Consider the following 27,500-nt stretch of genomic DNA (forward strand, 5'->3'; position numbering starts at 1 on the left):
TGACAGATGAAAAATGTCAACTGTCCTGTTTGTATTTGGGAGTTTTTGCACTATTCATCTGCTTCATTAGTGCCTGCTGCTCCTAGCCTCTGACAGCTGCCGGCCCCCTGCTCTCAGCATGTACACACACACGCACACACACGCAAAGATGCATACCCCCACACGCACACACACAAGCGCACACACACAAGCACACACACACACACACACACACACACACACACACACACACACACACACACACACACAAGCACACACTTACTTCTTTTTCTGAGACTGTGTCGTCGCAACGGTTTAGATGATTGACTCACTCTCTGACCTCTGAGGCCCCGGTGTGTGAGTGTGAATCTGTGTGTGTGTGCGTGTGTGTGCATGTGCGTGTATGGTTCATTGATATTCGAGAGACATACAAAGCACACGCATGCCTGCTGTCTGTCTAAGGGGTGTGAGCTGCTGGTGGCAGAGCACACGCACATCCTCACACACAAGTACGTTTGCACTTCTATTTTTGTGAGGACCCTCACTGACACAACAGTTGCTAGCCCCTTATCTTCACCTTCACACACTAAATGCCTCATCCAGAACACCGAACCGAACGTTTTCACCAATTTAACCTTAACTCTAAAACTAAGTCTACAGCCTCAAACAGCCTTCTGAGAGTTCCCAAAGTGAGAATTGGCAAAATGGCCACACCGTCCAAAAATGTTTTCATTCTCAAAGTCTACAGCTCCAGTCGGTGCTCAAAAAGATACACTCTCTTCTTTTTTCAGCTCTTCATTTAGCCAGGTTGTGCTTGCCCCAGCCCAAGCATGTAAAGCTAGCATCACTGCACGTGTAAAAGGTCTGGATGGGGCCTTCCAGTTTAATTAACATTTATCCCACTCTCTCTCTCCAGCTTCTCTCCCCGCATGCCAATTAAAAGGAGCTGCGAGAGGCTCCCGTCTTCTCCCTCCAACCCCCTTTATCCCCAGAGCCTTTACAGCCTGGGATCGACGGGCTTCTCACAAGTTCTCACTTACTCATTTAAAAACACATTTATAATTACGGCACATGTCACATCAAAATAAACACCTAAATGTTAACATGCACGTGCCAAATGCATGTACATTTCATACATTTCTTCTCTCTGCCTTTTGTCTAACACATACACGCAAAAGCCCTACTGTGCAAGTGAGGAACACATGACTTTTTTATGTGCTCGTTGGTTCTTCATGTGGTTTTATGATGATATATTAATCAAGGCAATAAGTCACAATGTAGGGACAGTCATTAGACATATACCTACACCCAGTGGAGTCATCACTACTCTACTTCAACACATTTAAAAAGGAACAGGGAAGGAGGAAAGAAAGCTAAGAGAAAAAAAATGGATGGGTGAGTTGAAAGCATCAGATTGTTCCAGTGGGCTGAACTTTTGAAGAAAATTGATTAAGAATGCATTGTCATGTCCCAATTTCACTGCAGCTACACTGACCGATTTTACTTGAAATACAAATTTTAAAGGAACAGCTAAACATTTCTGAATGCACATTTCTTTTTAACTTTCTTGTTGTGAAATACGCTGTTTTCCCCCCTCAGTTAATAAGTAACGAAAATTAGTTTTTTTAATTATCTGATAGACAGATATGAGAGTGGTCTTTGGCTTTTCATCCAAGTCTTAAGAAGACTGCACATTGGAAGATTTGTCAAAATGTGAAATTATACCTTTAAATAATCTATTCTAGTCTAATCATGGTCATAAAATGGCTGTACAAATCTTCAACTGAGTTTACCAAATATAGTCGCTATTTGGACCTGAAAGCAGCATTTTTTCAGGCCTGAGTGAGAGCATGCATAAGCAAGATGTGTAAGAGATTAAGGGATCAACAAATGTACACATGGGTAACTGAGATTCAGATACTGTACATTTGTTGGAGATACTAGCAGTGTACAAGTTGACAAATACAAATACCCAGGCTTTGTTTAAAAAACAAAAAAACACTCCCTTTCAATACCATACAGAGAGCTAGCCACAGGGGCAGCTCATCGCATGCAAACACCAGCTGCTGAGAACCCAGCATTTTGGGGTCTCATAAAACCAACAGCAAAACAAGGCGGGAGGGAGTGGAATGAGGCAAGAGGCATGAGACATGGGCAAAGTCAGAAGTATGGATGGCTGAGCTCCATACAGGAAGGAGACACGTTCCAGGAAAGCTTTTCAAGATATTCTCCTCCTCTACCAAACACTGCAACCACATGTCTGAACAAGCGGGAGACCTGCAGTGTGTGTGTGTGTGTGTGTGTGTGTGTGTGTGTGTGTGTGTGTGTGTGTGTGTGTGTGTGTGTGTGTGTGTGTGTGTGTGTGTGTGTGTGTGTGTGTGTGTAAAATGCATCTCCTTTACAGGAAACACATTCAGCCTATGACGCGGTTCTGACGGTGAACACGATAAAAGGGCACAAGGAGACTGAAATCTCTTTGACTGGCATGCGATCAAACCCGTTCCTTAGCTTCCTGGTCACCTTGGGAGAAAACCCGAATGAGCATCCCTGTTTTCTACAGCATAGGGGGTTTGGGTGAAGGGCACAGGGCAGGGTCAGATGATGTAATGAGGTTGGACACAGGGAGAAAGGGATCAAACAGAATGGGAGATGAAGATAGACGCAGATACAATGATCAGGTATTGACGGGTGGACCCTTCAGACCCTTACTCAACCCCCGGGCAAAAGAATGAAAAATGCAAGCTCTCTCAAATGGAGCCGTTTCACACACAAGGAACCAAACTCCCTGGGATACAAACGCACACACATTTGAGGACTCGCACACACACAAAAACCAGCACAATGCTCAGCCCGTACTGTATGTTCAGAGCGAAATCAATGAGTACCGAAGGGATCAGGCGTGGAATTCTATGTGAATTCCTTATGCCTGAAGGTTAAGTGAGGAAAGGAAGGCATATGGAGGATAACATAGCAGAAGGCGGGAGAATAGAGCAAAGAGGAATGGAGGAGAGAGTTTTGGAGAGAAAGAGATAAGTTTCCTGACACTGAATGCACTGTGGAGCCCTCTTACCAAGAAGTGGAAAGCAAGAGTCTGTTCTTCAAAGAGAATATGCATGGCGTAGTGAGCACTGCTCTGATAACAATAAGGTTGTAAAATCTTTATCTCCACAGGCTCCTTGCATGGCTCACCTTGACCTGATGGCTGGAGTCCCGTCTCTGCTCTTGTACCTATAATACTTTCTCTCCGAATCAACACCTCCCATCTTTCTCTTAGCTCCAGCAATCTATAACCCTTCTTTACTATTTGTAATTTTTCCCTTCCAACTGTTCCCCTCTGCCCCAACTATCTCTCTAGACTTATATCTCATCTTTTTTTTCATTCTCTCTTATGACTTTACAGCCCATGCCCTCACCATTCTCTGGCTTCCTGTGTTGCTTCTATATAGATTCCTAAACTTTTTCACCTTGCATCTTTATTCCTTGCCTTCTGACCACCTCAGGGAGCAACAAGTCTCATCTATTTTTTTTCCTCTCTAGCTCTTGCCTTGCCTCTATCTTACTTTCTCAATATGTAGTCCAGACTGTGATGGCCTAACAGTTCTCTTAACCATGGAATGTACAAAGATCAATGCATTGTGTGCTAACTGAAACAACCAGTGCTTAGATTGCAAACGCAGTACGATGAAAATTTCAAAATGGACAGCTTGATCAACAACAACAAGAAAAAAGACACTATGAACAGAATCTTCAATTTTAATCAAACAAATCCCAACGTAGAGACTGTGTGAAAGACAAAAAAACTGTCCAAATGTGAGGCAAACAATATTGGTTATAGTTTTTTTTTTTTTTTTTTTTTTAAATTTTAGTAAAACTAAATCAAAATACCTAAACTTTGCTCAGTAAGAACTAAACAACTCATTATAACAAAAAGCACTGCATCAAAATTCCCTTAACTGAACAGAACAATTCATGGCTGCTGTAATTATGCAATAACAATACCTGCAGAGACTATGCAACAAGAGTAATATAACCCAGCAATCTGTTTTGTATTAACAGTAAAAGTAGCATCCTCCATGTAAACGCACACACTGCACACATATAAAGAAGCACAAAAACAGAATGTGACCCACAGCACCCACCGTTTTCAGCCAACCACAGACATGCACTGCCGCAGTGCATTGTGGGGAACTAATTAGCATGAAGGACTGTGGTCTCTGAGCAACCATGACCTGCAAGCTGAGCTCGAACTTCTTCCTTGCGCGTTCTCTACCTCTATGCCTGAGGCGCTGTAGAGAAGGTGTAGTCACTGGTGCGTTGAAATGCAGCCCAAATGATCAGGAACTCGGGGGAGTTAGGAGAGACGAGGGGAGGAAAATGTGGGCATTTCCTTAGCCAACAGTGTGTTTCTAAGTTTTGTGCCTGCCTGTGTGTATTCGGTGCACGTGAAAGTTGGCAAGGTTCGACGTCAGATTGACTGCTATCATCCATGTCTATTATTGTTCTGCCCGTCACTCTTTTTTCTTTGTTCCCTCTGCTGTGTGTGCTCCTCCAGGGCTTGTCTCCACTCAGTGTGGTCTACCGCAGAGCCCTGTGGTGTTTTGCTCCTGACTAATCAAACTAGTCAGTGTCACTGGGCAGCCTTATCTAAAACACATGGTCATGTCAGTTCCCTTCACTCACCAGCTTTTCAATGTTTAGCAGGTTCCCAGCCTAAAGAACTTTAACTCAAAGTTAGACAGACCACAGAGAAAGAAGAGAGATCAAGAAATGTGACAGAAAATTTTTATTTATTACTACTGTAAAAGTGCTTTTTGATTTTTCACATTACTAATAGCAAATGTAAATGCAAATAAAGAGCAACTATGTGAGAAAGTACACATCCTGAAGGCATATATGTATATATTTTTATAGTACTCTAATATGTGGGATTGTGAATTGTTCGTTCATATGTTTGTCCGAGCCAGTGTGTTCTCATATCAGTCCTACCTTCGACTGCAAGGTGACAGTGTGTGCACATATTCACAGTTTACCTCATAGAGCAGGCATCCTAGTGACCAGATGTCAGATTTGAAGTTGTAGCCATTTTCATGTATCCTCTCTGGTGACATGTAGTAAGGAGTACCCACTGGAAGACAGGGGGGAGTGGGAGGGAGAGGGGAGGGAGGAAGGAAGGAAGGATAAGAAATGGACAAAAAGACATAGACAGAGGTAGGGAAGGACAACAGGACAGAGATTGAGCATTAACATTTTGTACTGCAAACCCATGCTTCCCCCAATTCAACAACATCACTGACACAGCTCACGCACTACAGGAAGTGGAGGAGTAGATTCAAAACTGTAACACACTAAGAGGTTGGATGTCTATCATATTTTAGCAAGAGCACCATAAAAGGAGTGGCTTTAAAGTACACTGCCTTTTTAAATTTTGAATAAGATGGTATTTAATAAGGTCAGATACCATCAGACATACCCATAATGTACACGCAATTGTAAAAGTACCACAAAGTTGCGTACATCTGGACAGAAAACATACCCGATCACGCAAAATATACATAAATCAGTTTTGATTACTGGGACTCAGTAATGATCTGAAACAGTAGTCAGAGTCATGTGCCCAGGGAGCAGCGGTGGAGCCTTAAAAGCTGTCCCGTTTCTGGTTCTGGTTTTGAAACTCAAGAATCCCAAACTGCCATGGCGAATGGCAGAGCTCCAGAAAATCAGACTATCACCCAAGTGGACACAAAGAGGAGCCACAGCTCAACATCACATCCTTAACACACGGCAGGAAGCTTTGGTGATTTGCTGTTTTCTTAGCCGAATTTGACGGGTGCCTTTTTCATCTGCTTTCTGTTTATTGTGATTTCCCATGTAAAAGTCTATCAAGCACATCCAGCAGAGGTTTTTTATTAATCACATATGGTTAAAAGATGGAAATTTCACCAGCACTCTAACCTGTACTGAGAAGCTCTCAGGCTGTACATATTTAACTTCCTCTTGAGTACACGCGAATGGAAGCTTACTAAAATGTGGAAATAACAGCCACAGCAGGCTCTGCTAAGTTGGTGTACAACATCAGCTGCATCTCTGCACATCACAATATGTGCAGGCTACACTACAGAGCTTGTGCTATTGACTCTTATTTTTCCCTATTGATGCCTTAAAACTCTAAATTTCAACTAGTTAGAAAGGCAGGAGTGAAGACGCACTATATATAATTTAATTTTTCAGTGATGTATTTATTGCAATGTGAAACTATATAGGCATCTTTTACCAGATGAATTGAATAATTTTTTATGGTCGCTTTGGGATGTTGACTTAACTCATCAAACAACATGGTGTTGCCTCTTGTAGTGGCAACTACTGCAAGGCCCTGCCTAAAAATAATTGATTTTAGTCAACATCATCCTTTCTATAGCTGAAGTATTTTCAGACATACTTATGTTGTGTTTCTTTGAGCAATCAAATCTTTCTTCTCAGTGTTGTGCTCCTGTTCCACTCTCATTTGTGCTGTGCTATACACATGTGGAGCCTGCATGTCGACAAACCCTTCCATCCCCAGTAAATGATGCTCTATGACTGAATTTTTATGACAGATTGTTCTTGTACATTTGTCTTGGGAAAATGAAAACCGTGATCATGTTTTTTCTGTCAAGCAGCAAAAAAAAAGTGCAGCGTGGCAGGTTTGTGTTAATTTGCCTTAATTGTCAGAGAATTTCCTGCAGTTTGACCATTTTGCATGCAAACATCACAATGTCGAAACAATATACTGTGCAGCCAAAGCTAGAAGCATCCAGTACTACACCAGTGAAAGTTAACAGGTTATTTGACCAATCAAACATAACACCAGCCCATTGCTTCATACATTCATACATGTGAGACTGAAAAAAAAAAGTTGAAAAAGCTGCTCTAACTTATTTGTATGTTATTTTAGACAAAAGCATTTGTCAAATGAAAAAAAACTATTCTAAGAGCTGAATTAAATTAAATGTTTTTTTGTGTTGTTGTGCTGTTTTTTTCAAATAACCCAAACCTAAACAGTCTTGCCTCTGGCATATATACAAAATGTGCATTGGGAAATAGGCAGACAGGGCTAAGACGAAGAGTTTTTATAGACAGTAACTGGTAGTGGTTGAGTATACAACACGCACAAACAGCTGAAGTGAGCTAGGTAGGTGTGAACAACTCTCAAGTGGAAAGAACTCGGGAGAAAAGTCAGCTTGCACAAAAATGGAAGGAAAAAGCCATAACTGTACACTCACTTACAGTACTCACATGTGTACACACACACCAACTCTCCAGAGCCATTCTGCACATTAGCAGGTCTGAGGAAACTCAACTAATGTAAATGCAATTAATAAAACTATTACAGAGGGGGGCATTGTATTTGAAGTCTATGGGAACTGAACTGAAAGCTAGCATTTTTAATTTTGGTGCAGATCTAATTGGGTTGAGAAAACTTGCTTTTATCTTAAATGGGTGATTTTGAATAATGAAGTGTTACCTGTCATTCCAAAAATAATCAGCATCAGCACAAGCAGAGATGCAAGAGAGAGCAAGTGGAAGAATAAACAGGGTACAGGGGATTGCTGTTTTTAATTGGTCATCAGGTTGATATTGTGGTATGTGTGGGTTTTGCATTTGTGTGTGCGTGAGCTGTGAGGTCTCCTGGTGCAGTCTGAACAGGCTCCCCTAACATTCATTATTAGTTGATTAAAAAGAATCAGCCTCTCTTATGCTAATAGTTGCATAAAAAAAAGGCAGCAGCACTAGGCTCAGGCTCCTTCAGCATGCTGAATTAAGGGCACATTACTTATTCATGCAAATAAATTGAAAGTCATGTTGGGATTGATTTCCATTATTGTGAATAGCAACGACAACACTGTATTCTCGGCATAACAGGATAAGCATTGTTGTATAGGAGGTGAGATGCCATCCACTATAAAGAACATCACAGTTCTAAACCCCTGCTGAATGTACTGTGAGCCAAACCTTGTGTCATTTTAAATACATTTATTGATTTGATTGCAAAGATACGCTGCTATTTCCTTATTAACATGTTAAACCTAAAGCTTTTACATGACCATTTAAACGCTGCAAAACACTTCCAAGGGAGTTACTGTTAAAGGTCTAAGCCTTCTCTGATCTTCCCTCCATCGCCAGTTTTACATTTCCACATTTTGAATGGCAAGCAAGAGTGAATTTCTCATTCAGAACCAGAGTAGGAGTTTGAAAACCTCTGCTCCCATCGTGTTTTTAACAAACAAGACATACAATTCTAGCAGAGCAGCACAACCAGACTGGACTGAACCCACATACACGTTCACTGTATTTCCTCCGTATTTCTAATATGTTTTATTTAAAACTTCTATATGTCTTGCTGAGTCCTCACCCTTGATTTGGCTCTCAAAACACCACTCTCTGTACCAGTTCCGTATATACACACATTTAGTCATAATTATTTCCAACATCAACCAAACAAAATCTTTCTGCTTCGATGCCCTCCTCCTCTCTTTTTTCCTTTTCCTCCCTTTCCCCCTGTACTCATCGTTAACACCTTCCGCATTACAGGTGTTAATTGCAGGTATATTATATTACTTGCTAAAGCCAATTGGCAGTAATAAGTAGTAAGTGACTCATTTCTCTTATGACTGCATCAGCTTTCCTCTTGCTACATTTGTTTTGTTGTTGTTGTTCTTTTTCTCTTTAAGCCAACCCCTCGTATCCATCCTCGGCAGTGAAACGCTCAAATTGTGTAGCGTCTTCTGCGTGCTTGTGTGCATTTTTGTCAGTCTTGTGTCTGAGAGGGTCTATGTATATGTGCCATAAAATGTGTACTTGTACAATTATCTTTAGGAGGACCAGTTTGTGTATTAGAGCATTGACGTGTGGACATTTTGGGGAAGTTGGGACATTTTGGCTGGTACTCACTGGGAGTTAGGATGTGGTTTTAGGTTTAACGGTTAAAATCAAGTTTAGGTGAGAGTTAGGGTTTGAGGCTTGGGAATGCAATAAGTCCATGAATGTTCTCGCAAATATAGCCGTAAAAACATGGCTGTGTGCGATATGAGGGTGGTCCAGGTACTAGTCATGTTGTGGGGTCCAAAATCTGTAAACACAAAACCATTGTTGGGATGGAGACAAATCAGAACTTGCCCAAATACAAATCATTAAATCTTAAGGTGAAAACATTGTTCAAGGGTTAGGGTTAGGCGAATACTAGTTATGGCTAACAGAGTATGTATCCACGAAATTAACTTACATTAACTTAAGTTACTGCAATGTCCTCTAAAGTCATGGGTACGCAACTGTGTTTGTGTGTGTGTGTGTGTGTGCGTGTGTGTGTGTGTGTGTGTGTGTGTGTGTGTGTGTGTGTGTGTGTGTGTGTGCGTGTGTGTGTGTGTGTGTGTGTGTGTGTGTGTGTGTGGGTCTGCAGACTGCTGAGCAGCTGAGTTGAAAGCATGGGAGCTGACAGGCTGTGTGCTTGGACCTCCATCTCAGCTCCACCATCCTGCTCTACTGTTCAGCTGGGCTCATTACATATCCACGAGACTGCAAGCACACACACATACACAGCTCTTTCTCACCGTCTTTCTTTCTATCCTTCTCTCTCACTCTTACTTTTCTTTTTCACCTCCATTTTTCTCTGTCACATTGTCATATTCTCTCTTACTCTGCTACCTCAAACTTTTTTCTTTCTCTGCTTTCTTTTTTCTCCTCTTTTATTTCTGTCACGATGTCACTCTTCTGTCGCACTTGCTGCAGTCTACTTTTCTGTTTTCTTGCCACCCATTCTTCTGTTTCTTAGACATCGTTCTTTTTCTGACATACAGACAGCTGACAAATTAAAGGAAACATCAACATAAGTATTTTAGTAAGGTGGTGGGCCACCACGTGCAACCAGAACAGCTTCAGTGCACCTTGGCATTGATTCTCCAAGCCTCTGGAACATTACTGGAGGGGCAAGAAACATTTTTCCAAAAGGTATTTCCTCATTTGGTGTTTTGATGATGGTGGTAGACAGCATTGTTTAACATATCGGTCTAAAATATCCCTTAGGGGTACGACTGGAAAGGCCATATTATATGATATACATTGTTTTCATTGTCAAGCCATTCAGTGACCCCTCGTGCCCTTTAGATGGGGGGATTATTATCCTGGAAGAAACCACTAACATCAGGGGCATTTTGATGCATCAAAATGTCCATCTGAGCTTGCACTGTGAAAAAGGGGATCTTTTTAAACTTGAAAAATGTAGGGAAAAAGAGAAAACATGGACCAAATGATGCATCAAAATGCCCCCAGGTTTCATCACAGGATAAACTCAAAACAACTTTGCATTGATTTGTCACCCATTTCTTTGTCCTCTCTTACTTACTTCACTTTCTCACTTTGTTGTGTTCTGTTGTGTAATTATAGTTGTCTCACACCTTCCTCATCCCTCTGCTTCACCCACACTTTCACCTTTCTCTGACTACGTCAAAACACCATGGGGAGGGACAGAACGGAGGAGAGGTGAGGATAAGAAAGATACAGAAACAGCAGCAGGACAGAAGGAAGGAGTGACAGAGAGAGACAGAGTAGATCTGCTATTTGAAACACACAATAGGAAATGTCAACGGGTGAGACAGTGGGAGGGTGAAAGCATGGCACACTCAGTCCCCTGTGTCGAAAGGTCACGCTAACCTACAGACATCATCTGCTTCCACAGTACAAGATAATGCACAGGTATCTGCATAATGTTAGGAAATTTACAGACAACTTACATTCAAACTTCACATGCTTATTCATATTCAGAGAGACACTGAGACAGCCAAAATCCACAGAAAAAACAAGGCAAGATGGCTAGAGCATTCAACCTCAGGATAATCAATCCAAGTACATGTAAGAGAACTGATGCTGTTTTAAAGGAAAAATTCAGCTACACCAAGTTTTGATTTAATTTAGATTTGCTATACTTTGAAAGAAATTAGTTGAAAAATTACTATTTACTGTATTATTTTTGAGAGTATCGGCTTTTTCAAACCTCTGTACATGACTGTATTCGCTCTGTGCTCAAGAAAAAAAACAAATTTCCGTGGAGATGAACCTTGAAAAGAAATAATACTTGTTTGTATATTTAATCTGAAGCAGTACCTTGACTCATTAATATTAATGATGAGCATATTGGGGTTGACCCCTCTGCTTGTGAGGCTGCCTGTCCTCTGTTAGCCTAAAGAGGGTGCTGTGGACTCAGTGTTTAATGAGCAATCACAGACGCTTTCACCCCGCTCTGCTGGCACTGCAGGATACTTAGCTGATAGGGCTTCTGTTGAGTTGATCATGTGATTCACACTTTCTTAAAAGGTGGGCTGCTGCTGCTGCTGCTGCTATACATGGGCTGAGAATAGCACAGTGTTTTTCCTAATAAACAGTTTGACATAGGGAAGTGAGACAGTCTGAACGGCACTGCTTATATTGTGTCAATAGAAGTCGTTTTTCCACATTTTTAATCGATGAAGTTGAAGAAATTGTCAAGGGGATGATGGATAGCAACTTTAAAAAAAAAAAGATTACTGTTTTGTATTTTTGCCTATGTTCAATCTTTACAGTAGAGACAGACAGGAAATAGAAGGGACACAGCAGAAGAATGACATGCAGGGAGAGTCCAGCCACCCGGGAGTTGAAAAAACGATTTCACCCCATCTGGTACAAATCCTAACCACTCGGACATCCGGTCATCCCAAACTTTCCGTTCTTAACAATATATCCAACATGCTCTGACTGTTTCTTGACTTTATAGCATCCAATATTACACTGAAATATGGAAAGATACAGTAGTGGAGAAACTGTGACAGGCAAGTACAGTGAAGAAGGCTGGTAGGAGCAAGTGGTTAAAAAAGTTCTTAAGCGGTAAGCTTGTATATTAACCAATAAGTAACACTTGAAGTAAGGTAGATGTGTGTGTATATGACTGTGTGTTTGTGGTAAACTCCATGCCTCCTGTAAAAAAAAAAAAAAAAAGGCAAGCTACAGCAACCCTCACTCTCTTCTTAGAGTTATGGCCTTGACTCCTAGAGATTTACAGTACAAAACCCATAGTGATTAAATACCCTGCACATTAAATAATGTATTTAAACATATGGTATCATTCTGCTTGTCAGTTCATACAAGCTCAGGTTCAGCATGCCTATTTTTTTGTCAAGTGGACAAGCTTTAATTACTACAGCAGTTTGGAGCAACAATTCTCACTCCTTTGAACAAAAATACGTGTTATATGATTTAATTTCCTACAAGTGACAAACACACCCATCAACGCGAACAATAACCCTGATTGTAAAGCTGGCGGGCTTGTTTTATAGCACGCAGTCACAATCGGAGCTGTGTGACGCCGGCCTCAGTCTTCATCTGTGTTAGGGTTAGAGGTCAAGGCAACAGGAAGCGGCTAAGTGGCCTGTGAAGGGGCTGGGCACAGCACTGGCCGGGCAGAATGACTACATGACACATGGCTTTGGGCTCACTATGCCTAATGAAACACATCCAACACTGGGAGATCACTGGGGGTTGCTGTATGTGTATCCACATATGCACTGAGTGTTGTAAGTTACCTAGTGAGTGAGCAGCAGTTGTTTTGGAGCTGAAGAATCGTCCCAGCCCCAAGTCTCCCAGTTTCACTACGCCAGTAGCTGTGATGAATACATTGGCTGGCTTGATATCTGTCAGAGAAGAAAAGAAGACAGGAGAGGAACAGTTATTGACTCAAAATTATTCAAATCAAAATCTTCGTCTTTATTCATTAAACATAACTGGACTGCAGGCAATAAGTGTATTAGCGAAAATATAATTTCAGTTAATGTGGGGTTAGCAAGCCATTTTCTGAAGTAATGTTAATGTGACCTGCATCAGCCTTTGAAATTTATTGCTCCCGTATAATTATAAGTGGCTTTTGAATAGGCGGTCTCTGCTAAGTGGTCGTTAAAGCTCAGGCTCAAGGTTCATTAGTGTCCCTGTGCCCTAATCAAAGTCAGTCCAAACGGAAGTGCATCACCTGTAGCTAAGAGTGTGTCTCTATGTATGCAGCAGTCTATGCACATGAATCCAGGACTTGATTTGACTGCGCCCTATTGAAAGCATGTGGGCCCATAAACACTGTGTTCTCTGGTCTATGTATTGTTTAACACCTACACTTAAGCCTCCTGTCATATGAAACACGGCCATTCACACTAAAGAAAATTCACTGGCTTATTCATGTTTTTTTTCTTCATTTTATGACATAGACCTTAATAAAAGAGTTGTGTTTTGTTCTGTAAACTACAAAATGTGCATAATTTAAATAATGGGAAAATAATTTTGAAGTATAATGTGTCTTTTTTTAGACTAAATTACAACATTTCAGCCATCCACTGGTTTTGGTTCAGTTTAGTATGCTACAAAAATGAACTTGCAGAGACTACTGAGAGATACTTTATCACAGAGAACTATTCAGTTTGTCGTTTTTTTGTTTTTTTTGTAAAACATTGCATGCAAGGTATCTCTGGGGCAGTCTATGTCTCTACTCATTCATTCACAGAGTTACAATCAAAATTTAACTGGTGTTACCACAAAATGGTCATGATATATTAGATTCAATTTGCATACACTTGGAATGAATGAAAAAGTCATTTGATTATTTGTATTATACGTACCTGTATGTGTGTGTGTGTGTGTGTGTGTGTGTGTGTGTGTGTGTGTGTGTGTGTGTGTGTGTGTGTGTGTCAATGCTACCTCTGTGCATGACTCTCCGGGAGTGCATGTGTTCAAGCGCACTGCAGAGTTGGACAAAGTACTTCCACACTGTTCGTTCTGGGATAAGCCTCCTCTGCTTCTTAAAGTGCTGTAAAGTAAAAGCAAGCATGCACATACAGATGGGCGTGCACACACATACACACACATACACACACACACACACACATACACACACACACACACCAAATCAGAGAATCGAAGTAACAGTGGCATGCAACTCAAAGGGAATACAAATAAAACATTTTACTATAAATGGGAAAAATTCTTGTGTGGCACAGAAAACAATTTTAAGATGGTAGAAAAGTGTGTATGTATACGTGCATGTGTGTATTTGTACAGTATCCTTCGCCATTCTCAGTGACTCCACTCCTAATGCAATCCAGACCACTCTCTTAGGTCTGCCCCTTGCCTAACCAAGCACCGTCTCATTTTCTCTACAGCCTACAATGGAAAGCACATGCATTCTCAGGAACCGAGAGAAGAAATTTGTGGTACCATCCAAAACTCTCCCATCTGGCTCACAGCTCTTTTCTCAGATACAGCTTTCAGTGGCATAGTGGTTCATGTTGTATTTAAAGTGTACTTCTATATCTACTGTGGAGGGCTGAGTGAGTTGTTCTTGCTAATCAAGACTGTGCTCCCTCTTCAGAAACACCACAGTGATGACAAAGCTTCAAGTGAGACTTATTGATCCACAATGACTAAAATCAACAACTGATGATAGGAACTTCTCCTCACACAGCAGGGCAGCAGCAGTGCAGGATAAGAAGTATGGCTACCATCAGATTTTATGGAGTGTTCTTGTGGTTCCGTTTTCAGGAAAGAAAAGCCTGGGCTTGAGCCAGCTTGGATAATTGCCCTGCACATGACAATTACAATTCAAACACTTAGCTGAGACTCTTACCTAGAACAACTTTAAGTACATTACCGTAACTTAACATTCCTAAAGCATCAGCAGCTGTATAAATCAGACCTAGGAATGCAACAACTGCTGCAACCTGGATCAAGTAAAGGAACACCCATGACAGCAATTTAGAATGTATTAAGGGTAATTCTCAGATACACTGCATGTTTGCACTGTATATACTGCAAGTATTGTGAGCATACCACCGATTTATATGTATAAATTGACAAGAGACCTGGCTTACAATGGCCTGCCTGAAATGCTGGTGCAACAGTCACTAACTCTACTAAATGATGTTATCATATGTCATGGAGGTGGCACTAATGGCTATTTTTCCTAACGATTAACCTATCGAGTTCATTTTACCAATTAATCAATAAATCTACATGATTCATTTTCCACCAAGAAGTCAAGCAAACTTTGACACACTGTGTGTCATTTCATAATGCAGCACAGTACAAAATAATAAAGCAGGTTTAGATATCAAACTGTAGGGTTAACTTGGCAACTTCAGCATGATAAAAACAAATAAAAACCAAGGTTTAATATTTAAGTTGGTAAATAAATCAAAGTTTGAACCCTTTAAAGTAAAAAATATTAGGCCTGTCTATTAAACAACATGTTACATGGACATGGTTGATACATTTACAAGCACGGAGCAGGTAAAGGAACTCCTTTTCTTCCTGTTGTGCAATTGCTGGCTTTGATTTCTATAAAAATACAGCCAAATGCACAGCACAGTCATAGCTTTTAACTTATGTGAATGGTGAGTTTGTCAGACCACGTCACGGTTATAAAATCAATACTTTAGCATTGCAGAACCGCAGTTTGGAAGTAATTACTGGTCAAGATGTAGTTATACTGAGCTGCGTTTGAGTCAACATGTCCTCTTGTGCAACACAAACATTAAAGAAAAATACAGAAGAGCTTTATTTGGAATCGGGCTGTATTAAAACACAGTATGTGTGAGCAAAGAGAGCAGGAGAGAAGCAAACAGATGTAAAGTTTCTCCCCGCCAAGAAGAGCCTGTGTGTTTTCTGCTCATGTGCCATTGCATTAGTGCTGCTGTAGTCTGCAACCCAAACTCTGCAGAATGTACAAATCGCCTTGTTCTGTGATGATTTTAAGTATTACCATATTTCCAAAGCCCTGGAAATTTTTAGACTGATCTGAACCTGAATTTTCACCACAATTGTCTAAGACTTAGCAGTGACTGCAGCCAAAAATGACGGACATCATGACACCTTACATAGTGATACTAAAGGAAAACATTTCTTATAATCAACTTAAGTGTGTGTGTGTGTGTGTGTGTGTGTGTGTGTGTGTGTGTGTGTGTGTGTGTGTGTGTGTCTAATATACATACACATGTATATACATGTGATACATGTAAATTTCCCCGCTGTGGGATCAATAAAGGTTTAATCTAATCTAATCTAATCACATATATATACAGCATGACATTGTTTGCAACATATTTTCAGGGTCAGTCCCATCAATACGTGCCAGCTCTAATATTCAAATATGCCACAAACAGGAAAGTTACACTAGCAAAGAACAGTGGTCACAAACAGGTTCTTGGCACAGATACTGGCAAACCATCACTACAAATTACAATCTCAAACATGGCTATCAAGCTCAATCAGGACCTTTGACACTTCCAACAATGCAACAACAGTACTAGCTTCGACAAATTGCTATTTATTAAGGAATAACATTTTTGTGTGTCTCATAAGAAACAGCCTTTTCTACTACTAGGATGGTGTCTGGTGAGGTTAGGGGGCAAGGATGATAAAGGACAGGATTGTTAGAATAACTGCTCTATGGGTTCTCTAAACAATATGGCCAAAAGGACATAATGAGAGAAAAGAGCAAAAAGGGAAACAATCGGCGGCAGTAAAATATATGATGTAGGTGAGCATATGAAATACAGAAAATGAAGGAAGGTGTGAGAAAAAGAGGGATAGAGATAGATGGAGAGAGGGAGGGATAGACCTTGGCCTACATCCAAACAAAGCCTCAGTGAGAAGCCATTCTTCGCTTGCCCTCCCATTTCCATATCAGAGGACTGTTTGATGTCAATGGGGGAGCACACAGACACCCACCAACACCACCACCACCACCCTCTTCTCCATGCCTTTAACAGCAAACACTGCACATGCAATATTCTGTAAGTGCATGCAAATCAAGGACCATTTGATTTCATTTGAATTCTGAGATGGTCAGAGAGACAGTAATAGAGAAGTGAGGGAGAGGGAGAGAGAGAGAGCGGCAAGGAGGACAAGAAATCAAAAAGAATAAAAAATGTTGAATTCATGCATCGAGGGGGTTCTGCTTTACGGCACACTGTACGAATGTGTTTACTTCACATTACGGCCCAAGGAGCACCTCTGGACTGCCACTGATACATGGGGAAAAACAAATAATTTAGAACGATGCAGAAGACAAATGGTGCAGAGAAAAGGCGTGTATGTGTGAGTGGGTGTTGTCAGCAGCCATAAGGATATGACACAGTCTGAATGCTCCCAGCATCTTCGGTAGCTTAGCTAAGATAGTGGTGACGCTCAGTGGCATTCTATCTTACCTCTTCAGGCTGCCATGTAACGTCTTTGTAAAGTGCATCCCCGAACATTTGCGTGAATGTGTGTCTCCACATTCTTTGCTTACACAGTACACCATATGTATGTATTAAGTGGATAAGGGTGTGAGTGTACTGGATATCACTGTGTGTATGTGTGTGCTGAGCCTGCCATGTTCACTCTCTTGTACCACTAATCCTCGCCTCTCCTAATTTGCTGTGTTGAACTGTGCGGATGTGGAGCTGCTGAGTATGACTGCAAACAGCTTGTCGAGCTGTGCTGATACAACGCTGCAGCATCATTTATGCATGGGAGAAGACCAGGCTTTTTACATGCACACCACTAATTTGCTATACTGGCAGGTTTTTATAATAACTGGGGGTTTGGTCTAACTCAAAGACAGAAAACAGGCTGAGACTGGGATATAATCGCTGACACTTTTGAACAACCCTGTCCTGTCTTCTGCTTCAAAAAATTTTGTGTTAAACTAAAATTACTGCTTCCCAATTGCATGCCTCTGTCGACCAGTCAAATTGCAGTTCACATCCACGTCTGTCTAGACATATATATGTAAAGAATACGCTGAAGAATTTAGTACCATGGGCTGCACAGTGTGTAGTGGTTAGCACTTTCGCCTTGCAGCAAGAAGATCCCTGGTTCACGTCCCGGCTTTCCCGGGATCTTTCTGCATGGAGTTTGCATGTTCTCCCTGTGCATGCGTGGGTTTTCTCCGGGTACTCCGGCTTCCTCCCACAGTCCAAAAATATGCTGAGGTTAATTGATCATTCTAAATTGCCCGTAGGTGTGAATGTGAGAGTGCTTGTTTGTCTCTATATGTAGCCCTGCGACAGACTGGTGACCTGTCCAGGGTGTCCCCTGCCTTCACCTGAGTCAGCTGGAATAGGCTCCAGCCCCCCCGCGACCCTAGTGAGGATTAAGCGGTGTATAGATAATGGATGGATGGAATTTAGTACCATTACAGTAAAGTTACACTAACCTTGACCTTTGACTACCAAAATCTACACAGTTCATCCAAACGGACATTTGTAGCAGCTGTAATGAAATTTCCCCCTGGTGTTCCTCATATAGTGTTCACAAGAATGGAATGGGATGGATGTGAGGTCAAAGGGACCTTGACCTTTAACATTTCTGAATATAGAAAGCCATTACTTCACCAATTTGTCTTAATTAGACATTTGTATGAAATTCTGTAATAATTAGTGTAGGAATTCTTGAGTTATGGCCAAAAGCCTGTTTTGTGAGGTCACAGTGACCTTGATCTTTGAGCACAACTTTCTAATCAGTTCCTACTTGAGTCCAAGTGGACGATGGCACCAGATATAATGAAATATCCTCAGTGTGTAATGATATATCGTATTCAATAAAATGGGATGGATATAAGGTCACAGATACCTTGACTTTTGACCACCAAAATTTTATTAGTTTATTGCTGAGTTCATGTGAACCTTCCTGTGATGTCAAGTTCATGAGAATAGGATGGACATATGGACACTCAAAAACTATGTTTGGGACTTCAATAACTTTAATTTTGTAAATTTTGAAAAAATAACACATTAGAAAAAATAACGTATTTACTCGCACTTTTCTCAGTTCTCTCATTTCTGGAAAAGCGGTAACACTAATGCACACTCCAGCCCGGTAGGTAGCGGTAATGCACCTAAAGTCTGTTTGCCAGCCGCAAAGAAGATGCATAGGACGCACTGAGTCACGTCAGCACACAAGAAAATTTGGTGAACAGTGAAGCAGGACGAGACTGCATTGAGCTTTTTGGGCAGAAAGTTTTCTTTTAAAAAACTTTCCAAAGGCAGCTTGGATAAAAGTGTGATTATGTGCAAATTGTGCATCTATGAGTTTTCTGATCACTGCAGCACTTCAAGCCGACCGTATCACCTCAATGCAAAACGTGTTGCTGTTAGCACCAGAGCTAACGTTGGCTATGACAGTCCTGCTAACGGCTAACGGTGTAGCCAGCCCATAACAGACCACTTTTCAAGACATTGAAAGTGCTTGAGTTACATACATACATGATCAAGTTGGTGCATTTTGGTGGTTTAAAGCAACACATTACGTACTTAATGCTACTATAAATTTAGTTAGATTTTTACTGACCATTGAAGGATTTAGACAAGGTGAAAATTGAGGCAGATGTTTTGAGTGACCTGTGGCCATTGAAGAAAAAATAACAATATACATGAGACAAAAAAATAATAGAAAAATATTGTGTCCCACAGAAAAATATTGCCAAAAATGACAGCTTTTATTGCAACTAACTTACCTCACCTAAAGTGTAAAGGACATGAGGACAACTTAAGATTAAATCCAGACAATGCTACATGTTTGCTAACACATGCTGGAGCTTTATGACCATTAATCATTGCTTGATCTTTAACAATGCCCTTTTCAGTGTCCGCAGATGTCAACACATACTGCTGGGATGAAAGGAGGTTGCAGGAAGCCTTATATTAGTTAGGCACTGGTTTCGGCAATGAATGGATGATTCAGATTGACTCAGTGTCAAGGTAGTCAAAGTTCTGTAACTGCCACAAACCACAGACCTCCTGCTGTCATTCCTTTAGTTATGAAAGGCCTCGTCAGCACTTTGTTGCTTCCATAAAAGCATTCCTGTTGATGCTAAATGTAAGATATGGTGTTGGACTGGTCATGGATTTTGTCATATAATATCCCTCATGGTCGAGACTTTTATGAAAATTACCGTGATGCTAACACATTGCTAAGACAATTCATGGAAGTTCTTCAAACTGGACAAACCATTATTCACTCAGCAAGTTATGCTTTTGGTGATGACTAAATTCTCTGATTGCTGTGTCAGATTTAAAGTGAAGCAGGGCAAATAAAAACAAAGTAAACCAAATAACAAAACACAATGACAACTGGTAAACCACAAATAATTACCATTAATGTTGGTACCAGAATTCCCCCCTCAATAAAACTACAACATTTTTGGATTATCTGATAAACCAAGAAACTATATACTTTTGCTTTGAGTCTGTATCCTTATAGGCTCTGGGGTTGAGTGTTCAAAGTATTTCGTGACCACAATTCAGCTGCTTTTTCTGCTGTCTGGGCAAGCATTTGAGCTACAAGTGCAGCTGCGGTGGTGAGTTTGGTGGCAAGTTCCTTACCTTGATCATACGAGAGAGGTCCCCAGCATCTGCTAGCTCCAGTACTATGTTCAGTTCATTGTCCTCAATAAAAGAAGCATGGTACTTTATCACATTGGGGTGGTTCAATTGCTGTTGGAGAAAAAAGAAGTCATGTCATTGGAAAAGAAAGAAAAAAAAAACAGTAGACATGGCAGTGGCACTTGTCACAGTATGAGGGTCCGTGGTCACATTCCCCAGCTTCTTGCAAACTTATTATACTTTTTATATCAAAACAACTTCATCACAAAGAACAGATTTATATCATGTGCAATTCACTGTACTTTAACAACCAATTAAAACAAAACTGTTGAAACCAGACATGGAATCCATATTTGGCACGTGTGAACCTAATGAGACGGTTTTGTCCTCAAGTGTGACAAAGCTGGGTGACATGTCACAACAACCCCCTGTCTATGATGACAACAACCCATGTGTGAGACACACACAGACACACACACGCCTGACAGGCTGACATGGCTGGCAGTCAGAAAAACAAGCATCCCAGGCTCATCTCTAGCTGAGATTCCTTCCTGTTGGTTGGTCAATAAGGCAGGAACAGCATTCCCCGTAGTAAACAAAAACTTTCTATCCATCCAGAGCAAGAAGAGAAAAAGGGGGGAGGGAGAGAGGAGCGATGAACGGAAAGAAACAAATGACACAGTGACACAGACAAGCTCAAAGAATGATAGAGACAGGGCAAGGTGAAGAGCTGGGGGAAAAGTACAAAGGTGAGGAAGGAAAAAAGAAGGAGATGGATAAGGTAAGCTGAGTTAGAGAAAGGGGGGAGGGAAAGAGGAGCAATGGTGATATGTGGAGAGTTGGAACCGTGATGTGAGCAGACGGAGCGGTGTGACACGCGTCCTCCGCTCGGCTCCGCTCTGCTTTCTCTGCTGTGATTAAAGAAATGTTCATGCTCTGGATGATGCCGAGAAGAGGGGAAAGGAGAGCGCAGTACAGTACACTACGCTACACTACACTCTCCACTCCATCTCTGCATCCTTCCACAATCCTCTTTCTCATTCGTTCTCTCTTTCTCTTCCTCATGTCTCCATCTTTTCTTCTCCCTCCCTTGTCCTTTCTTGCCAGATGTATTTTTGGCTCAGAGTGGCAGTTCTGCACAGCTCAACACTGTAGCACAGCCAAGGAGTGATGACAAGTCCCCCCCATTCGCCCGCCACAACCCACTGCTCTTCCACAACTTGAACCTCAGGCGGAGGATACAGAGAAATGAAGAGATATGTTCACATGCAGATGTTTATGCTAATGATGGATGGGACCCTACTGCAATACAACAATCATTCATTGGGAAATATCACACACAGTCTTGCATGATTATGTAATTACACATGCTGGCTGAGACCTACCAGCGTGTATAATTACTTAATCATGCAAGACCCTATGTGATACATTTGTTGAGCTGGTGATGTGTTTCAAAGAAGAACAAGGTACTGACTAATGGAATCTGACGGCACAAAATGAAGCATGCTAGTAAATTAGGTTATAGTGTAATTAAAAAGCAAATTACAAGGCAAGACAAGTCTTTTGGTTCTGCAGCTGGTAAAAATATGAACAGCAATGAATGTAAAAGATTCCAGTGAATGCTATTTATGGAAGATGGTGCAAAAGCAGCTACTATTGCCCATCCACAGCTGAAGTGAATGCATTGTGAAGAGTATTAAAATGTATTTTTATTTATTTTGTCTTTATTTAACCAGTAGAAGGCTCAAGGAGATTAGGTATCTCTTCAATAAGAGCTTCAGACATACAAATTTATAACAATTTAAATTAGGTTTAGATGACGATTAAGAATGCATTACAGCATCATAAAATTGCAAAAATATGTCACAAATCATTATGATGATGCAGCACCAATGTGACTCAATCATAATGTGTACATCTGAAAGTCTCGGCTTTCACGGCACATAAAGTTGGTGAAATATTTTTCACTTCACGGAACAAGAAAACACAATTTGGGGTTGTTTGTCAATAGCAATAGGACCTAAATTTGTACTAAACCTGCGAAAGATATATTGAAAACTGAAAAAAAAATATATATATATTGCTCACAAAGAATTCTAACAATGAAATGAAATTCATAGTGTGTGTATCAGGTTAAATGAAGCCAGTTGCTGCCAGTTCCCTGTCTTGTCAGTGAACTACTGCATAATCTAATCAGGAGCAGAACCCAAACACACACACATATCACACATTTTTACACAAACACATAGCACACAAAAACACAGAAAAGTAAGAAGACATTATCACAGCTTTTCACTCCTGATTAGGGCAGATCATTAGTCAAAAAACAATTCAGGCTTGATGGTAACCACAAGCAAGAGGTATACGCAGCTGTGGGATTTCAAGAACGGTAAAATTAGCAGACTGGCAGGGAGCAGGCCATTTCTGCAAACCAACATCCCTATCAACGAGGATTTAGACGAAAGGATGAAGAGAGAAGTGAGATTCTCAAGTTGAAATGATCATGCCAGAGCAAGAAAATACAGATGAATGAGCAGACACAAACACAGACAGACAAACAAATAAATAGGCATACTGTTGAAAGGCCATGACTGAGTACATGTGTGTATGTGCGCATGTGTGTGCATGATCATGTGCGACTATGTGTGTCATTCCAGTCGGCCCATGCCAGTGTGCCTCTCATTATTCTGATTTGGCTGTGTCTCCTGTTGGCCTGTCTAGTGGGGGATAAGGCAGAAGGACTGTCTCTCTCACATTCAGTCTTTTATTATCGTGCTGGCTGGGCAGCACAGGGCCAGGCATAACTTCCATGTTCACAGACAATCAGCTTGGAGGATGAAAAAAAGGAATAAAAAACTCTGAGTAGGAAAAATGAAGCAAGGGGAGGCGACAGCGGAGCGATGGATGGAAAAACATAGCAATTGGCCAAAAAGGTATAGACAGAACAGAGAAGAACAAGGGGAATAGAACACAGGAAAAAGGATCCACATATTGATAGGAGGAAAAAAGGAAATGTAGGAGATGTATAAAGGAAATGAGAAACAGTCACTTGGTAGACTGTGACATTTAACCCTGCACTGACCCCTCTTAGGAGGTCAGAAGTACAAATCAGGCAAACCCTGCTGTCTCATGCGTCAAGTCAATGATCTGCTACTCAGATTACATCTCTCTGCAGGGACTCGTCTGCATCTGAGCATGGCTGTCTTTGATTGGCCCAAAGAGCCCCAGGAGCTTCAATGAAGTGTTTGAGTGGCACAAACTAATTGGTTTTGTTTTCTTGTTCTCCCTAATGTGTACGTGTGAGCATGCATATGTGCACAAACTGCCTGCAGTGCACACATTCACATGCAGAAAGGCTGCATATGTGGAGAGGAACACTACCAGAATTGCACAAATGCGCGCACACACACAGTCAAACAACAAACACAGAACTCTGACACACATCTAGGATCTTTCAGACAGGCAGAGATATTGAAGCTGTCATTAGTTTGTTCATTAGTATTTGAGAGCAGTTCAGCTGACACGTTTAAGGTAGTTTAATAAATTAAACTACTTCACTGGGGGAAAAAAAGGAAAGCTAGAATGAAGAAAGGGAAGAGACACAAGAGAGAAGCTGCTAAATTTCCATGCAGATGCACTGTTGCCTGGCTTTAAACATTTCAAAAGGATGTAAAAAAAAAAAAAAAAAAAAACAATAGTTTTGGCATTAAAAAAAAGAGCCAATGTGAGCCTGAAGGGATGTAACACTGTTGTACCCTGAAAAACACACACATACACACACACACACCGTAATACACAGATACTGTACAGTCACACACACACAAACACACTCATTCAGATTCTCACTTGCGTACACAAACACCCTCTGCATTTGCAACCATCGAAGGATATACACGCACACACAACACACAAATCCATGCCGTCTGGTGCAGATCAATTGTTTTCCTGTGGTGGAAGGTCTCAGCTGAGGCACCTTAAGAGAACAGAGCACAGCGCATGGCGCTGTCTCCCTCTTCTCTGGTTCTTTACCTTAAGGAGATCTATCTCTTTGATGCAATCTTGCCGAGCTTTGGCATCCATCAAGTCGAATATCTATCAAGAGATCAAAAGGGGAGAGAGAGAGAGATAGAGAGGACAGAGAAGGGTGTTATGACATATTCAAAAAATTGTAAGATGGAGAGATGTAGAGAAACTATGAAAAAAAACACTAAACAGAGAACATGGTTGCTGTTATCTAGAGGGCGGCGCAGGAGTAACTACAGGTGTTTCACAACTGAGTAACACACACATACCCTTGTGTAAGGTGTATCTACATGTATAGACGCTCAATCACAGCTGCTTATCCTTTTACCAGTCTGAATGTGTATATATCAGTGAATACTGCATGTATGACCATGTATCTATCTATGAGTAAATTCACCAAGAGAACTGGAGAGTCAATATTGTGAAGGTAGATTAGCCTAATTTACACAAAAATAATTCACATGTATGTTTAAGTGTATGGAAATGGTTGTAGTTCTTCACTAACAAAATGGTGAACAGATTTAGAATTTACATTTTCTTTCATTTCTCATCCAACTGAGTCCAATTTACTATTACGTACTGAGCAATTTGTGTTTGTGTAGCAAAAAGGTCTGAATGATTAATCAATTTCAAAATGAAATTGTAGTCTAAAACAATGCATTTAGCAAATCACAAAGGCTGCAATTTAGCATATTCATATTACAGCATGTCTGACTCAGGGTTTAAACTCTCCTTACTGGCCATCCTCAGACTTTTCAGGTTTTCTCTTGTGGTAATGCTCAATTATATATTTTAAATCCATTAGTAAATACTGAACTAAAGCTTGATTTCTGAAATTATACCACACATTAAGTCGCTATATCTATCAGAAAAATCACAATTAGAGAATTTACCCCAACAATTCAGCTCTATTAGCCACAGATACAACAGGTGGATTCATTATTTACTATATTTTATTACATCCTACATGCTGATGAGGTGAATTCTGAAGTGCCAAAATACCCATAAGTGTGAGCGTATTTGTGATGACCTTGTGACAAATTTAACTTTGGGAAAACATATTCAATATACTTAGTATCTAAAGTTTTACATTTACTGTATCTTACCTGAACTTTCTTCAGGGCCACTGATGTGTTGTCTAACAGGTATCTTGCTCGATAAACCTCACTGAATTGGCCACGTCCAATCTTCTTTTCGATCTGGAAGTTAGCCAGTGAATTGTGGCCCATATCTGGCTGCAATGGTTTCTGAAAGGAAAGAAACAAGAATTACCAGCTTGTGGTTGTATGGCAGTCAGGTTGCAGTTTACATACATCTTAAGTTTAAATCAACATTTATGCCATATTTGAAAGCTTCTGAAACAACATGTTCACAAGTTGAGTTACGGCGTAAAAAGGTGTTCAGTGTAGTCACAGTGAACTCAATCATGTTTACTTAGAAATGGGCCGACGGATGGACAAACAGACAGACAGACAGACAGATGACCCAAAACATAATGGCTCTGGCCATAGTTGTCACCAGAGCAGATGACTATTAACATTCATGCACACACACATTCATCTTCACAAAGCCTGTGTACATGGGCCCTCACTCTCTGCACAAGGGAAAACTGCATATAATTTACAGACATTTTGCTGTAACGCTGTATTTGTCATTGAAGTGCAACTATCTCCACATTAGTGAAAGAGGAAAAGATGAGGGCTGAAGAATGTGGGTAAAACTATGGTAAAGCCCAGCTTCTGTAGTTTGTTTTGCTGAGAGGCTGCTCTAGGCTGCTGATGATCTGACTGATGATTAGGATGATGTTTCACACTGTGAAATGTCTTAAGGAATGTGCATTCACTTAACTTGAGCACCTACCTTACTAAAGACTATAGATGAGAAAATATCTGTACTTCCTGTTATTTACTTAGATATTCAAAGAAAACCTCGAGGATTGGACTGAAATGTTTTTCCTAATCAATTTAAAAAGTGTGAACTCACAAGTAGAAAGTTAAAATATTGCCTAATCTAACTTATTAGTTTTTTTAAAACAGCAAAACAGTATCATGCAAGGCCTGGGAACATATTTTTCAACAAAAGTGGTTGCCAACTGACACTAGACATCAAGTTTAAATTAGTAATAATTAGCATTATTGAACCTCGCAATGATGCCTTACATCTTCTTTGCAGGCTAATAAATACCCCTTGGCTTCATGAGATGTTCTCTGGTTAAAGCAAGACAGCAAAACAATAAACTGTCACCTCCCAATTGTAAACCTCCACTGGCCAGTCAAGTTGAAGTTCACATTCATCCTTGTCCAGTACATAATATAGGTACTGAAGACTTTGAAGATGAAAACCAGTGAAATTCTTTGTATGTGTTCACATGCTTGAACAATAAGGGTGATTCAGCAAAAGGCTGTGGCCATGCAGAAGACAGTGCTTCAAATATGGGTCTTGCTGCAGAGAAGCTTCAAACATTCAAATGAGGATTCTTCAGACATATCTTCAACCCAGCAACACAGAACATCAATACATTTACTTTAATTTTAATGTGGGCACCCAAAATTAGCATCACTAATTTAATAGCCAACCATAATTTAAAATATGCTCAGAATCTCTCCTCCTGTTCCTGAAAGACGTTTTTGTAGAATATTATGTTGTCATGAAGTTGGCCTTTGACCTTTTAGATATGAAATGTCATTGCTTCATCATTTCATTCTACTATACATTGTGTGAAATTATATTTGAATTCTTGAGTTACGGACAAACACGTCTTTTGAGATCCCATTGACACTGACCACGTGAACATTTGTGCCAGAGATGTTCCCTCAAGGCATTCTTGAGATACTGCATTCATGAGAATGGGACGGATGGAGGGACAGAGGGACGAATAACCCAAAAACATAATGCCTCCAGCCAGGGCTTTCGCTGGCACAGAGGCATAAAATATCTTATTAACATAAATGCATTCTTCTAATCATTCAGTCTAAGGTTTTTAAGTTCACAGGGATACAGAGTTCTCTTTTTTCGTCTGCCAAGTTATATCACCAACAATCTGGCAATGGGCCACAGACTAAAGGACTCCTCACCCCTCCTCACCACGATTTG

The 27,500-nt window shown here is 40.6% G+C and overlaps 1 protein-coding gene across 1 annotated transcript in view; it reads right to left on the reverse strand.

Annotated features, from left to right (window-relative positions):
- The window catches only part of nek7 (NIMA-related kinase 7), a 67,839-nt gene that overhangs the window by 9,998 nt on the left and 30,341 nt on the right, over positions 1 to 27,500 (reverse strand). Inside the window, exons 3-8 of the mRNA XM_023269890.3 lie at positions 25,514 to 25,654; positions 24,414 to 24,476; positions 20,385 to 20,495; positions 13,720 to 13,828; positions 12,564 to 12,671; positions 5,010 to 5,104 (exon numbers count right to left, since the gene is read on the reverse strand). Of these exons, the coding sequence (XP_023125658.1) occupies positions 5,010 to 5,104; positions 12,564 to 12,671; positions 13,720 to 13,828; positions 20,385 to 20,495; positions 24,414 to 24,476; positions 25,514 to 25,654 (627 nt within the window). The remainder of the gene's footprint in view (positions 1 to 5,009; positions 5,105 to 12,563; positions 12,672 to 13,719; positions 13,829 to 20,384; positions 20,496 to 24,413; positions 24,477 to 25,513; positions 25,655 to 27,500) is intronic.

Source organism: Amphiprion ocellaris, chromosome 2 (genome assembly GCF_022539595.1).
Source record: "Amphiprion ocellaris isolate individual 3 ecotype Okinawa chromosome 2, ASM2253959v1, whole genome shotgun sequence".
NCBI lineage: Eukaryota > Metazoa > Chordata > Actinopteri > Pomacentridae > Amphiprion > Amphiprion ocellaris.